Here is a 15,456-nt window from a genome sequence, read left to right as displayed (position 1 = left end):
AAACTACACGACGTCAGCTAGCAACACAGTTGGGCCCAACTTTTCGGGCTAGGTGGCTGGCTATGTTTGGCCAGCCCGCTAGCCATTTGGCTAGATTTTGGCCCGAAGAGTCTTCAGTCTTTTTGGCCATCCCTCATTTGGAGATTAGTTTTGTGTCAAAAAGGGTTAAGTTTTGGCCTATGACCTTTGACGATTGGAGATGACCTGAAGGTCCCTTAAGGACCCCTAATGGTCTGGGCAAGTGGTCATACAAAGGGGTTCAGACCTCAATGGATTTGCAATGAACATGTTTTAAAAATTGGCCAATTGCAAGTTAAAAGTATGTAACTGCTAAAGAAAGAAGAAGGCCTACAAGCTGCGATAATGCATTTCCAGTATTTCAACGACTTCGTTCTAGTGTTTCGGCCTTTTAGTTTGTTTTCTTTTAATACGTGGCACAAGCTACAAAGTCCATCTGCCATTACAATTCATAGAAACCTAAATAATATTTAGGGTGCGTTTGTTTCACCTCCTTAAGAGGGATTGGCTTGGACTGCCTTAACCGGGATTATTATCCTACGTTTGATAAGGTCTTGGACTACAATAAATGGGACTCGCCTCGACTACGAGGCCCTTCTTGCTTCGCTAAACCCCGTTATCTAGTCCCATACTTTCGCTTGGTATTAAGCGAGACTAAAAGAAAATTGAGGCCATGATCCAGACCCAGCTTTTGCTTGCTAAACAGCGACATTTGGTTGGAGATGGCATTAGGAACATGCATTGCAGCCCTACATCGCGGGGGCTATAAACTTGGGGACTTCCACCATCAACGTTGATGAAGCTCTTGCATTACGTGAGGCTTTGATCTAGGCTAAAAGGAGAAATTTGATGCATGTGATGGTGGAAGGAGATTCTAAGTTAATCATTGATGCAGTTCGGGGGACTTGTGAAACGCCGTGGAATTTGAGATCTATTATTGAGGACATCAGGTGGTGTGCTGCTTTTTTTTTTCTTTCAAGAAATCAAGTGGAGTCATGTTTTTAGGGAAGCAAATTTTGTTGCGGATGTGGTGGCATCCGTTAGGTTAAAGATAGATAACCTTCGTATTTGAGATGCCTATCTTCTTGTGAAAGCTAATATGGCTTCCAGTTTGATTGTATTGGAACTGACTTTGTAAGAGGTTTCTTCCTTTAATGAAGTTCTTTTCCATAAAAAAAAAATAATAATAATAATAAAAAAAAAGGTTAATCTCAGTTTACTACTTCTGAAGTTTCTTGGTTTTCAACATTTGGTACATGAAGTTTTTTTCATCCTAGAGTGGTACCTAAAGTCATAATTTTAAGACACTTTCATACATCCGTTAAGGTTGCTGTTAAATATATGACTTTTATCCATGAAACGTACACACACACACACACGTTAACGGATAGATATGACTTTAGGTACCACTCTGGGATGAAAAAAATTTCATATACTAAATGTTGAAAACCAAGAAACTTCATACTAGTAAACTGAGATTATCCCTTTTTTTATTTTATGGAAAAGAACTTCATTAAAGGAAGAAACCTCTTACACAATCAGTTCCAATACAATCAAACTGGAAACCATATTAGCTCTCACAAGAAGACAAGCATCTCAAATACAAAGGTTATCTATCTTTAGCCTAACGGACGCAACCACATCGGAAACAAAATTTGCTTCCCTAAAAACATGACTCCACTTGATTTCTTGAAAAAAAAAAAGTAGCACACCACCTGATGTCCTCAATAATAGCTTCAAATTCCACGGCACTTCACAGGTCCCCCGAATGACATCAATAATTAATTTAGAATCTCCTTTCACCATCACATGCGTCAAATTTCTCCTTTTAGCCCAGATCAAAGCCTCGCGTAATGAAAGAGCTTCATCAACGTTGATGGTGGAAGACCCCCAAGTTCATAGCCCCGACAATGATATGGCTGCAATGCATGTTCCTAATGACAAAACCTCCAGCAGCCATCGAGTTGGACACCGAGCCATCGAAGTTGATTTTTACAGAAGGAGACACGGGGCAATTCCACTTAATCAAATACTTGAAGCTGGCATTTTTGCTCTGCCTAGAGTACTTATATTTTCCTTAAGAATAATTATTAACAGTAGTCATTGCACGAATAAAAGATCTACTATGAATAGGCTTTTCATTTCTGAAAATAATATCATTCATATCATTCCATATTTGTCAACATATTGCCAGAGCTTTACTCATTCACTTGAATTTGTGGTTTTAATATTAAGATTTTAGAAGTCGTCATATAGGGTAGGGAAGCAAATTGGTTTTTATATTACACTAATGGGGTGGGGAAACAAATTGGTTTTAGAAGCTATCCACGACATTCGAGTCTAAGACCTCTTATTTATTAGTGAAGAAGAATACTACTATACCATAATACTAAGTGATGAAAATGAGCTACTTATTAGTTTGGGACAACTTTCTCATGTTTAATTCACTTGAGGAAAAAAGAAAAAAAATCAAATTTTAGAATTCAAGAACATTCTTCATGTCCTTATCAAATGACCTAAATTTAAAACAAAATTCTATTTAAAAATTATCTATATCAAATTTTAGGAAACCGGATCCTCTCCGGATCCAAATAAATTGAGCCTCCTGAGCAAAGGATCCGGGCTGTTGAAATTTGATCTAACGACTACAAACAGGCCTCCTAAAAGTTATAATAATTGTAGTCGTTTAATAAAATTTTAATGACCCGGATTATTTGATACTTAGGCTTAGTTTATTTGGGTCCGAAAGGGATCCGGTTCCAAATTTTAGAAACAAAATGAGGCCTACAAGTACTGAATAGAATGTTTGAAGGTCCCAATCTATGACACATGATAAATGATAATACGGCAATGCCCTTACTAACAAAACTAATCAGTGCCATGTCTTGTGGATTGTGAATTTTCTAATGTCAATATATTTTTTTATTTTTTTATTTTAAAAAAGGAGATCAGCTGGTGACTTCATTACAGTAGTTCATTATTTTGGAGGATCAAGAAGACTTATAAAGATATTTTAGTCACATTCTAACCACTATTATTTGGTTCACCAACATAAAAAATCGAATTTAGGATGTGCAATATTAAATATGAGTTTGGAATTTGTTTTCAATCGCTAAGCCACCTCGTGTTGGTTGATGAGCATTAATTAATTTGGGAGTTGACCAACGTTACAAACATTATTATGCCAAAATATTATTAAAATTGACAAAGAACAATGATTTTGACTTTTACTGCATTATTTCGTACAATGAAATAATAATATTGTAGTGCAGTTCATAGAACCAAAAAAAAGGCTTAATTAGATTAATAGTCTATGTCGTGATAGGGTAGTTGGAAGATAACTTATGTGATAAAAAAAAAAAAAAAAAAAAAACTAGAATTTAAGCTCCTGTGGTAAAATCTATTAGGATTTATGCCCAAAATTGAAAATTCTGTCAAATTTTTGTTAATTATTAACACATGAGCCAGGCCCACGTGTTAACAATTAACGAAGAGGTTTGTTTTAGCCTAATATGTGTATGAAGAGTTTCGTTTTAGCTTAATATGTGCGGCTCACGTGTAATAATTAACAGAAAATTGACGAAATTTTCAATTTTGAACATAAATCCTAACAGACTTTACCATTGAAGCCTAAATCCTAGTTTTTTTCACCACATGGGCTATCTACCAACTATCATGGGGCTTTAATCCAATTAGGACAAAAAAAATTTACTACCACGTATGGTAAACCTATAGTTTTATAGGGTGAGTGGGAAGTGATTTCCTCATATGCACTCACTAGCAAAGTCAATGCAAGGGTATTGGGCTCCCTTGACCCCAATAACTTTGTGAATTTTTCCTTTTAAATTTTTTTTGACGAACAATACTTAGCTACTCAAATATGAGTAGGAGCTCCTACTCAGAACTCTTAGTGTTTAAATCATAGAGTTTGTGCTTATGATTAGAACCGTTCATATTATGAATTACACTGTAAAGATTATCTTTGCAAAAAATAAATTAAAACTAAAGTTGTTTAGTCAATATATTGTAGCAAATACATAGAGGGTTTGTAATGCTTATATTAATACCGTTCATTTGTTTTTAAACAGTTTGATGACTAAACGATATTTGACACACCCCGACCGAGATCAGGGCATGCTGGCCGTCACGTGGAAGTGACGTAACCATGTGCACAGTGCGGAAACTAAGAAATAATAATAAAAGTACGAATAAAAACAACCTTAGCTATACACAAAGTAAATAACAAAGTTCAGAGCACGAAAGACCTAGTGCAGTCTGGGAGAAACAACACTAAATAAACACACCCAAAGGTGGTCCTACACTGGTGATAATCTGTCAGATAAGCCGGGAAAATCCTCTGGGGAGCCACCAAAAGCGCTAGCCAAACTAGAACCTGGAGAGGCGCAAAACAGAAAGTGTGAGTGGGCAAAAACAAAGCTTTTCAAAAACCATTTCATAAACAAAGTTCTAACCCCTCGCCGTAAAACCTGTATACTTCCCAGAAAAATAGAATATATACATATATATATAAATCATACTCGGAAATATGTCATGCAAATGTCTCGAAATAAAATGCAAGTACTCAGGTAATGCCAAACAATGCCATGTAATCTGTCAGTCGGAGTCACCTAACGTGACCTGTACGGCTAAAACTAGAGCTCAAATCTCCAACTCACTAACTATACATGCACACGAATCGGAACCACCTAAAGTGGTTTGTACAACAGGACTGGGTGTATAATAAGTACGCTCAGTGCTACGATCACGTGAAGACTGAGTGAATAATCGCGGATCACCTACGAGTCGGAACCACCTAAAGTGGTCCGTACGACAGGACTGTGCACCTAACTTGGATCCAAGATGAGCGTGTGGTGCGGGAGGTGAACATCACGTGAAGGACTGTACCCAACTCTGGACGGGATCACTAACACCAGGGGTGCAGGTTATGAGCTCTCTATACATCTCAAATCACTACTAAACATAAACATAAACCATAACTTACCTGGCACTTACATGTGCGTCCGCAGCACCAACACACACACATATACATATATATATATATATATATATATATATATATGCAACTAATAATGCATAATTAAATGGGCAAACATAATGCATGGCATATAAACGTATAAACGTTTCATTTCACTTTCTGGGAAAAACATAAGTATATAGGTATATATGGAAAACCAAAAGCCCACTCATTGGTATGTAGTGTTGGAAATGTGCCCTAAAACCAATCATATGATGATACTTTATGGACATTTCACATGTTAAACTAATCTAGTTTAATGTAAAGGGCAAAGATTATTGTTTGAGCCGTCTCATATAAATGTTATATGCTTAAACGATAAGTCCAAGGAATATGTGATTGGAAGAATGCGATCTAAAGTAGTTAGATTCATGAGACCATTCTTTCGTTGACACATCCTAAACGTTCCTAATCATAGGATTGTCAATTGGGCATTGACAGTCCGTTAAGATCAGTACGTGTTATGTCTTCTCTCAGGGAGAGTGACTAGTCTCGAGTCATTGGTGTGTGTGACATCAAGATAAGTACGTAGGTGCTCAATAGAGAATGAGTTCACTGAACACGATCAACGAAGAGTTCTCATATTCATGTCACATGAGAAGTCATGGTTGGGATAATGCAAATTAGTCTTTTGACCTGAGGCATCACAGTTGTCTTGTGGTTAGGTCCTTAATCTTTGATTATGTCAAAGTCACTCCATCAGGAGGGTGTCCACGGCATCGTTGGGGTTAAGCCACTTAGCCATGGAGACAAGTGAATGCGCAACAAGGGATCTCTAACCTTCAAACTGTTTGAGGGAGAATACTCTATGATATGATTTAGAATCTCTGGTCAGAGTATGAATGAGATTTAGGAATGTGTTCCAAATCACATTCAAGGTAATCATATAAGCACAAGACTCACATTGGATAGTAGACATGAATAAACTATCAAACCAAACAATGTGGTCAAGAGTATTGTATTAGAGAAAGACCGTATTGCATTTGTAATCCTAAAACTGAATAGGTTCTCCACCTCTTCTGATTAGCTTGGGTAACCATGACATGCTGCTAGGCGTCAACCATGGTTTGTGGAAGCCCTAAAAGTGTATTATCACTAACGGGAGAATTGAAAGTAAGTTTCAATTCACAATCGATTTGAAAGAGTTTGAATCGCCCACTGCCTCGCTAAAAGGAACCTAATGGATCGTACACCGTGTAAGGTAGAGATTGAAGATTCAACGGAGATGAGTAAGAATAATTAAATGGTTTAATTATTTATGGCAAGGATTAATTAATATGATTATTAATCAAACGAATAAGTTCGTTAAAAGACCATGGGATAGTTTTGGACCTTAAGGCCCAATGGGCTTCGAACGTCAAGTCCATTGACTTAAGTTGTGTGACAACTTAATGAATAATGATTCACAAAGGCCCAAATAGCCCAATAAATCCCATGTTAAAGAAGGAGTGGTTTTGGACTTATTTACAAGTTTGCCACTCAAATGAATTAAGGAATAAGTATGACTTTATAGCCAAAATTCATTAAGGGTAATTTTTGGGGAAAGGATGAGAACACAAGCTCTCCTTTCTCTCTAAAATTTCAGCCACCTTGGAGGGATCATCTAGCAATCAAACTCCTCCAAGGTCACTCATTTCTTCTACAATATGCCTTGGTGTGGAGACTTAGAGGTTTTCAATTTTGGGAACTTGGAGAAACCTTTTCATCCATCCAAATCCATGGATCTAAGATGCAAGGAATGAAGGCCCTCTCTTTGGGTGATTAGCCTTTGCTTATGCAAAGAGGAATCTACAAAGGTATTGATTTCTCAACTCACTTTGTTTTGAGTTGAGTCTTGGTTCACCTATCTACTAGGCTTTGAAGTTCATGGGTTAAGTTTTGCTTTTGAGTGCATATAAACATGATTCCGCCTTTTAATTGTTAATTGCATGTTGTTGATGTTGCTCAAATGAACTTGTTTTTCACAAATTTTCCTTCATGTAGAAGGGTCATAACCCCCTTACCTCGAGTGACCACGCTCGTCCTCGGGATAGGTCTCACCTATATGCGAAATAACTATAAAAACGTAAATTTTAAAGCACATAACCAACATTATGAAATAACTTCTCATACAAAGCTCAAATGGGGTGTATGAATACACCAACGTGATCTACTCAATCTCATGAACATCCCCATATTTTTAAAATAATTTTCCGATGCCGCACGCGCCCCCACGCGCCGGCCAAGGCACGGCCACACGCGCTGCCCACGCGCAGGCATGTGCCTGGCACACTGACGGCGTCAGTTAACGCTGTCAGGAATATTCCGTTAACTCTGACGATTCCGTTACCGCCGTTAGGAATATTCCGTCCAAAATGACGGAATATTCCGCCATCTTCTCCGGCCAAACTCTGGCACCGTCGCTGGCGCCGGAAAATCGGGAAAATTTCAAAGCTTGATATCTTCTTCGTTTTTCAACCAAATTTCACAAAATTGGTACCAAAATGAAGCTTACAATAAGAGGAACAAATCCATACCACTTTCAAGCACTAAAACCCACAGAATCTCGCCGGGAAAACACCACCAACTCCGGCCAACCCTGTAACTCAAGATCCCGACGTCCAAAACCTTCAAACGAACCACCCCGAGCCTCCTAAGAACCTCACCAAGCTTCCTACAAGCTTGAAATTCCCAAAACACAAGAATTAACGTGTGCATGAACAGTGACCAAATCGGGGAATCCCGAGTTCGACATGAAAACAAAGGTATCCTTACCTGAAATGGGTATGGTTGAACTCCTAAGGACCTCACGAGCACAACTATGTAGTTTGTTTCCTCGATCCGTGACGATTTCAAGGGTTTGTGGTGTTGTCCGTACAAAAAGGATAGGAAAGGGAGAGAGAAAGGGTCTCAGGACAGGGCAGAGAGAGGGAAATGAGTGTGGGTATGTGTGTGGTCCAAAATCAACTAACCAAAGCCCAAAAATGACCACACAACGAAACAAACATACTAGGGGCAAAATCGTCATTTCACCCATACAGTAAGAAAAGTCCGGGACGGGCTGTCACAATATTAGTTTTAATTGATTTTTTGCAGACGCTATCTTTATAGGGTGATTTATAATATGAACGATTTTAAATATAAACACAAATGTTCTATGAATTGACAACGAACAATTTTGAGAAATTTTGAGTAGGAGTTCTTACTCATCTTTGAGTAGCCAAGTATTGTTCTTTTTGGACCCCTATAATAACACTATAGTAGCAGCATCTTTATAGAGTGATTTATAACATGAACGATTTTGAATATAAACACAAATATTTTGTAAATTGACAACGAACAATTTTGAGAAATTTTGAGTAGGAGTTCCTACTCATCTTTGAGTAGCCAAGTATTGTTCTTTTCTGACCCCTATAATAGCACTACATCAACATCATCTTTATAGGGTGATTTATAACATGAGCGATTTTGAATATAAACACGAATGTTCTGTAAATTGACAATGAAAAATTTTGAGAAATTTTGAGTAGGAGTTCCTACTCATCTTTGAGTAGCCAAATATTGTTCTTTTTTTAGCATCTCCAAAGGAGATGTCAAATTTTAAACATCAAAATGATAGTTAATAGCTTATGTGGCAATTTGACATTTTGTACAATATTTTGCTCCACCCGATATATTAAATAATAATGTTATTTAATAAACTTTTTATCTTTTTGTGGAGTCCAATGATTAAGGCAACCAATCAAATATTTAAAAAACATAACAACATTTATTAAATATTATATTAATCTATTAAAATATCATTTAATAAAGACATATGCTGTCAAATTTGACAGCAAAAGGCTTTGCCTTCAAATGACTCAACATCATCTAAGAAATTGAAGGCTCAGTTGGAGAGAGTTTGCTGCTATTTTTTACTGTTGTATGCTTACATGACAATTTTAACATCTCCTTTGGAAATGCTCTAATTGCACTACAGCAGCAGCACTGCAACATCACTAGTAACAGAACATTGCTGTTGTAACCTTGGTTGCGTGGGCCACAATGGCCAACAAATATTGACCCAAGTTGGGTCACCCAACATGGAACATGTGAGCCCAGTGACCTAAGTTGGTGTACTTGCTAGTAAAATTAGTATTGATTTTACCTGTTACACCTGTTTTAGTTGAAAGAGCTTTTTCGATGGTGAAAATTGTGAAGAATCCACAACGTAATAGGATGGGTGATCAATGATTGAATGATAGTTTGGTTGTGTACATTAAGAAAGAGGTATTTGATTTTATTGATAATGATGTTGTAATACAACGTCTCCAAAATATGAGAACACGTCGTGGACAATTATAAATGAAATTATGCTAGATTTCTGAAAGCTATTTTTTAACCCCATTATCTTAAATTCCTAGTTTCGCCACTGTATGCACTACTAAATATTTTTAAAGTTTGAATTGAATAAATTAAGAGACAAATAAATACGAGTATACAGAAGAAGAAAATAAGTGTGCGGCAATCTTTCATTTGTGAAGTATTAATTTAACATTTTGTCAATTATTTGAACGTTAATGTCTGATATTTCGTAAGGGTGTCAACATCAATCCAATGACATCTAAAGCTTGTAGATTGACAATCTCACTTTAACTTATAACACTCCGGTCGACTGCTTCATAATTTATCTACACTCATTGTGGAAATGTCGAAAGCTGAATTAAAAGTATGAAAATCACTGCTCTTATTAATACCTCAAAAGAATTTTAACTTTCTCAAAGATGGGATGAAGATTATTTCCAGTCGAAGCAAGTGACGATGCGCACCCAAAAATATGACTGACCAACTAACCAGCATATGGGATGAAGATTTTTAAGGGTGGCCGATTCCTTTCAACGGATTTATATAAAGTTCGTAAACTAACGTCCGTACTATGGAAATCTTGATTAACCTTAAACGCATTAAAAAATGATAAAATTTGTAAAGTAATGTACGAATGATATAAATCTTGGTAGAAGTAATTTAAAATCAAATTTCAATTTGTGAACTAATCAAAATCAAATATTGACACAATGTATCGATCGAGTATATCGACGACTTACTAAAAAATAATAATTTTAACAACAATAAGCTGAGATTATATCATTTCAGCCAAAGTCCTAAAATGAAACCCTTAATAAATTGTTTGATAAAAAATTATTATACACTGTTTGTTTTTTTGTTTTCTATCAATTAATCAATGGGTGAATGATTTTTGGCATATTTTCATTTTGTATAAAGATTTTTACATCATCTTTATATAAATTAAAGATAATGTTATTCACATATCTTTTTTAACTTTCACACACCTTTAGTAGTTTTAACACATTAATTTTTTTTAGTTCGTTCAATTGATGGCCAAAAATTATGAAGAGTATACAAGGTAAAGGATTGGATTGCTTCGGACCTTAGTGTCCAGAGCTTAAAGATTAATTCATCTGAACATCTGATTGATGTGTAAAAGAATTTAGAACTGTTGATTTGTGTGTGATGGACCATCGAAATGAGTTGATGAAGACCGTTGAATTCAATATATGCGGCTCAAATAAGTTGATTCTTAAACTTTGAACACTAAAAGTCGGAGCGGATTCAATTCCCGAGGTAAAATGGTTGTGTAGCACCACCCAAAAGAAAGCAAATGCCAACCAAAACAGTAGAAAAGCCCCAAAAACAAAAGCAAACAGAGCGCGAGAGAGAGAGAGAGCAGTCCGAGTGAAAGCTGAAGCTAGAATCTCTCTTTCCTCGAACACTTAAACTCGCAGTCGAAAATACAACATATATACAACACACATATATATACCGCACGCTGCACAGTGTTTCCGCCAAACTCTGCAAATGCATTAAATTCCGGCTCCACTTCCACTTCCTCCATTTTTTATCAGCTTCCTCTCGTTGTATCTCTCTGTCTGTGTTTTCTTGTCTCTTTGTCTCGCCACCACCATACCAAATTCAAATTCCTGATTGCTTTCAAAGGTTCCAACTCTCTCAAACTCCCTCTCCGATCCGATTTGCTCCGCCATTTCTAAAACCCACCATTTTTTTCAGCTGTTTTCTCACTGATCTCAGCAGCAAATCCCCCACTGGAGCTCAGAGAGCTCCGTTTAGCAGATTTTGGCGACGACCCTGAACCCAAAAGCTTTCAAGTTTCTCAGAAAGCGGCGGAAGTGAGCTGAGAACGAAGGAAGCAATGGAGGGTAGGATGAAGAAGTACAGCCAAGTGAGTCCGGAGAGGGCGAAAGTGTGGACTGAGAAGTCGCCCAAGTACCATCAGAATCGAAAAGTCCCGGTGGTTTACTATCTCTCACGAAACCGGCAACTTGAACACCCCCATTTCATGGAGGTTCCTGTAACCTCTCCCCAAGGGCTCTACCTCAAAGGTATTGAAAATTCAAATAGTAAAAACATGAATTTCTGGGGTTTTTCTTAGTGGGGTATTTTTTATTTGTTTATTTTTTTTTCTGAATTTGTTGAGTATTTATTTGTGAATTTCAATTTTGTTTGGTGCAGATGTGATTAATAGGCTTCATTCCCTGAGGGGCAGAGGCATGGCTTCCATGTATTCATGGTCTTCTAAGAGGTGAATTTTAGTCCCTTTTCTAAAATCCCTAAATTTTTAAAATTGTATTTTTTAAGACAGTTTTGTAATTGCATTGGTTTGATTGAATGAGTGCAGAAACTATAAAGGTGGTTATGTTTGGCATGATCTCTGTGAAGGTGATCTGATTCCTCCGGCTCATGGAAATGAGTACGTCCTTAAAGGTTCTGAGCTCTTTGATGAATCGAATTCGGGTAAATGGCATACATGATTTATTTTCTCATTGTTTGGTTGATAGGAATTCAAGTTACTGATTTCAAACTTGCCATTTATTTTCTCATTTAGTATTCACCATAATTTTCGATTCCATAGCTAAGAAGTTTAAGATCCTAATGTAGATACTTTGTTTATTATACTTTGTTTATTCATCTGTTGTTTCTGTCCAGATCGGTTTAGCCCAGTGGCAGAAATTAAAATCCAGAACTTGAAACAATTACCAGAACCAGCATCTTCTAGGAGCCAAGATGATTCTTCATCGTCGTCAAGTTTGAATGGGAAGGAAACAAAGCATTCTCAAGAAGATGAGCTCTCTCCTCCAGTTCAACGTCACGAAGGCTCTTCTAGCGCTTCTCCAGAGTCTACAGTCGGAAAGAATTCTACTTGGGGGGGTTCACTGAGCTTGACAGATTACAAGATTTACAAGAGTGACGGTTTAGCTGATGCTTCCACGCAGACTGAAGAAAATGGGAACAAACCTAAAGCATCAGAAACTTGTACAAGAGGTGTTTCCACAGATGGTGGGTCATTAGAACCGGATTCCAGTTATTATCATGATCGAGTGCCGTGTGTGAAAGAGAACTCTGAGATTCGCAGTTATTCAGTTTCTCCTCCTCTGTCATCCCCCAGCCCATCTTCGTCAGGTGGGAAGACTGAAACTTTGGAATCACTTATTAGGGCTGATGTTAGTAAACTCAACAGTTTTAGAATAGCTGAAGAGGAAGACATTCGAATGCAAAACAATCCAAGGGTTAAGGCTACCAATGCACTTATGCAACTTATATCATGTGGTTCATTATCAGTGAAGGATCACAATTTTGGTCTTATTCCAAGCTACAAGCCCCGGTATTGCCATTCGAATTTCCACTCCCCATTATTCTCTACTAAAGTAATGCTAGGAGAGCTAGACTGCCTTTCAGAGAATCCAAGGCTCATGGGTTTGAGATTGGAAGATAAAGAATATTTTAGTGGGAGCTTGATTGAGACTAAAATGCTCAAGGAGGAAGATGGACGTACAGCTCTAAAACGATCATCATCATACAATGCTGACAGGTTAACCTAGTTTCTAAACTTATCCTTCAATTCTTTTAGAAATTTAGACAGCTTTTGCATTAAACCACAAGTATGTGAGGGTCATCTCCTAGCATGTTTTAGTAAGGTCTTACCAAATTTTAGTCAAAAGCATACGTAGGATGATAAAATTGAGGTGGAATGGTGAAAGCCAGGGATTCTATCCGAGTTTTGAAGTTTCTTACAACCTACAAGAATTAAGATTTTTAATTTTTAAATCCGATTAATCAGTTGTAGAATTTGAATGCTAGAAAATGAAACCTTACCGATGAAGATTCTTGAGTCTAGTGCGGTTAAACATTCCAAATTATGTTAGAAGTTGATCAACTTGAGCTTGGGTCCCTTGGATGCTTTTTCATTCTTGGCGACACAAGTGCATTTTGAACTCAAAAGGTTTGGTTGCTTAGCAAGTTTAAGCTTTATCAAGACCATGATCAATTCAGTTAGGCTTCTGAACATCTCAGCTAGGCCGGTTCAAGCAATTGGAATGTTGAATCGTTTTAGGTGTGATGTCTGAGTTAGGCAGGGACAATACCTGTTAGATGGTAACTCATAAGTAATAAATAAAATGGTACAAAAGAATGTTGAATTGTTTTAGGTGTGATGTCTCAAATTCCTAAGTTAGCTCGGTCAATTACAGGGTTTGTATTTAATAACTTTTTCGGGTTTACTAGGGTAGAAAAGAATGCCTTTCTTTGTTAAGAATTTAGCTGTGGTAATATTACAAATGTGCAACTCTTATAAAAGTTTGACACTAAAATAAAAAATCATGTCAAATCATGAGATTTTGCATTGATCCTGAACAAGTAATGAAGCAGATTCATTTCTTTCTTTTGACATTATGAGCCGATGCATGTTACATGCTAGCTGAAAACAAATTCAAGGGGCTACATGTCTCAGGTCCACCTAGTCGCCATCTTTGGGAGTTCCTCTCATTTGGGGATAAGTTTGTCGAGTATTCTGGAGTTCTTGTCTTAAAAAGTTATGTGGGTACTTATAAGAAAGGATTAGCCTCTGGTTAATTTGTTGATTGAGTTTTAATTGTATCTGGTTGGTACTGGGCGGTCATCAGTTAAATGCTAACCATCCATATTTCTGATACTGCTGTACCAGCATAACTACTTTTTATGGTTCAAATGCTAAACTTGTCAACTTGCAGGAGTTGCAAGAAGCTGGATTCAGAAGAGGACAAAGAGGAGTCTACGTCAGGACGTTTGAAATGCATCCCAATATCAATCAAAGCTTCGCTGAACAAGCAACTGCGAAGCGAATCTATGAGATCCCCCATTTCCGATAAACCAAGGAACTCCTCAGATGGAGTTGATGGTGCACATATCAATACCCACTGCATATCCAATGGAGTTAGTAAACGAATCAAAGACACTTCATCTCTTAAAAAGCAATCAAAAAGGTTAGATTCATTTAGAGAAGAGAAGGAGAAGGTGATCAAAATCGAAGAAAGTTGAGTGCCGAGTCCTCTCTGTTTTCACCTTGTTCAAATTTATTACCGTAATCCGGTTTTGTTCTTGTCAATGTTGGTTGACATTTTGTTTGTTTTCCTCCAAAACAGGCTTGCTTCAGGAGCTCGGGTTATAATCCAATCCAGAGCACCTTTCGATACCACCGCAGCTGGCAGCTCGTAGACACCAATGCCAAGCAGAAAAGCAAGGGGTAAATTTTCAGGTGGTTTGAATTTCAAATGATGTAAACTTGTTGGCGGGTGAGGTAAAAGGAATTCCTTTTTTTTTTTCGTACATCTGAAAAGTAAAAAGAAAGGAGCAATCATTTATTTTGCAAAAGGGAATGGTGTAACATTAGGTGCGGTCCTGGTTGTTGGTGGAGCTAATCCTGAGATATGGAGTTGGGTTTTTGGGTCAGGCTGTTCGAATGGGGTTCCCCTTTTCTGTAACTAGGGTTTCAAAATCTTCCTTTTTACTGTCATGAGATGGGTTTCAGTCTCTCTCTCTCTCTCTGACATGATGGCTTCATCTAAAACATTCAAATTAAGTCATTCAGTTTGAGATATGTATTACATACTTGATTGATACTAGAAAAACTCCGGAGGTAAGAGAACAACTTGCATGAAACGAATTTACTGTCAAGTGTCGTTATTAGGTTTCAAAATCTCGTTGGATTCCTTATGTCTTGTTGTAAAGTGGTTGACTCTTATTCAAAAGGTACTTCTGACTCTCATTTCTCAAATATAAAATGTCACTCAAAAGGTCAAAGCAACTTACTTTGGAGTTAGGTGGTAACATTTAGAGAGAGAGAGAGAGAGATTTCACTTTTCCCCTTGTTGCACAGTTCATATAATAATGCCATTGTTCCTTGAATAGTGGTTTATCATTATTGGGAGTGACAAGATTTCTAAATTATTATATTTCTTGGTTGTCTATGGACTTGGTTTTCCTTCTCGTTTGGTGACAAGCTAGATCTCTCTTCTTTTTGGGCAAAGTAGCTTTAGAGTCAATGGGGCATGGGCTGTAAAAAAAAAGGTTCTAAATCTACTCCCATGTGAGAT

At 37.2% G+C, this 15,456-nt stretch overlaps 1 protein-coding gene across 2 annotated transcripts; it reads left to right on the top strand.

The window, feature by feature from the left end:
- Positions 1-10,710: 10,710 nt before the first annotated feature.
- Positions 10,711-15,022, top strand: LOC137715888 (protein SOSEKI 3-like). Of its 2 annotated transcripts, none has more exons than XM_068455248.2 (6): positions 10,711-11,430; positions 11,561-11,630; positions 11,727-11,842; positions 12,035-12,917; positions 14,095-14,396; positions 14,506-15,022. In XM_068455248.2, the coding sequence occupies exons 1-6, from the start codon at positions 11,241-11,243 to the stop codon at positions 14,529-14,531; spliced, it is 1,587 nt and encodes a 528-aa protein (XP_068311349.2). In that variant the 5' UTR covers positions 10,711-11,240; the 3' UTR covers positions 14,532-15,022. The 2 variants fall into 2 exon arrangements, with proteins under 2 accessions (XP_068311349.2, XP_088547392.1); XM_088691266.1 differs by having other exon boundaries at positions 14,095-14,401.
- The last annotated feature ends 434 nt before the right edge of the window (positions 15,023-15,456 follow it).

The sequence above is a fragment of the Pyrus communis genome, chromosome 3 (assembly GCF_041283825.1).
Source record: "Pyrus communis isolate YQ-2024b chromosome 3, ASM4128382v1, whole genome shotgun sequence".
Lineage (NCBI taxonomy): Eukaryota > Viridiplantae > Streptophyta > Magnoliopsida > Rosales > Rosaceae > Pyrus > Pyrus communis.
The sequence above is the reverse complement of the archived record's forward strand: the minus strand, read 5'-3'. Positions and strand labels throughout refer to the sequence as shown.

Coding starts and splice junctions, on each gene's coding strand:
- LOC137715888 (XM_068455248.2), top strand. CDS start 11,241: ATGGAGGGTAGGATGAAGAAGTACAGCCAAGTGAGTCCGGAGAGGGCG. Junction 11,843..12,034: donor CTTTGATGAATCGAATTCGG/GTAAATGGCATA, acceptor GTTTCTGTCCAG/ATCGGTTTAGCCCAGTGGCA. Junction 14,397..14,505: donor GGTGATCAAAATCGAAGAAA/GTTGAGTGCCGA, acceptor CCTCCAAAACAG/GCTTGCTTCAGGAGCTCGGG.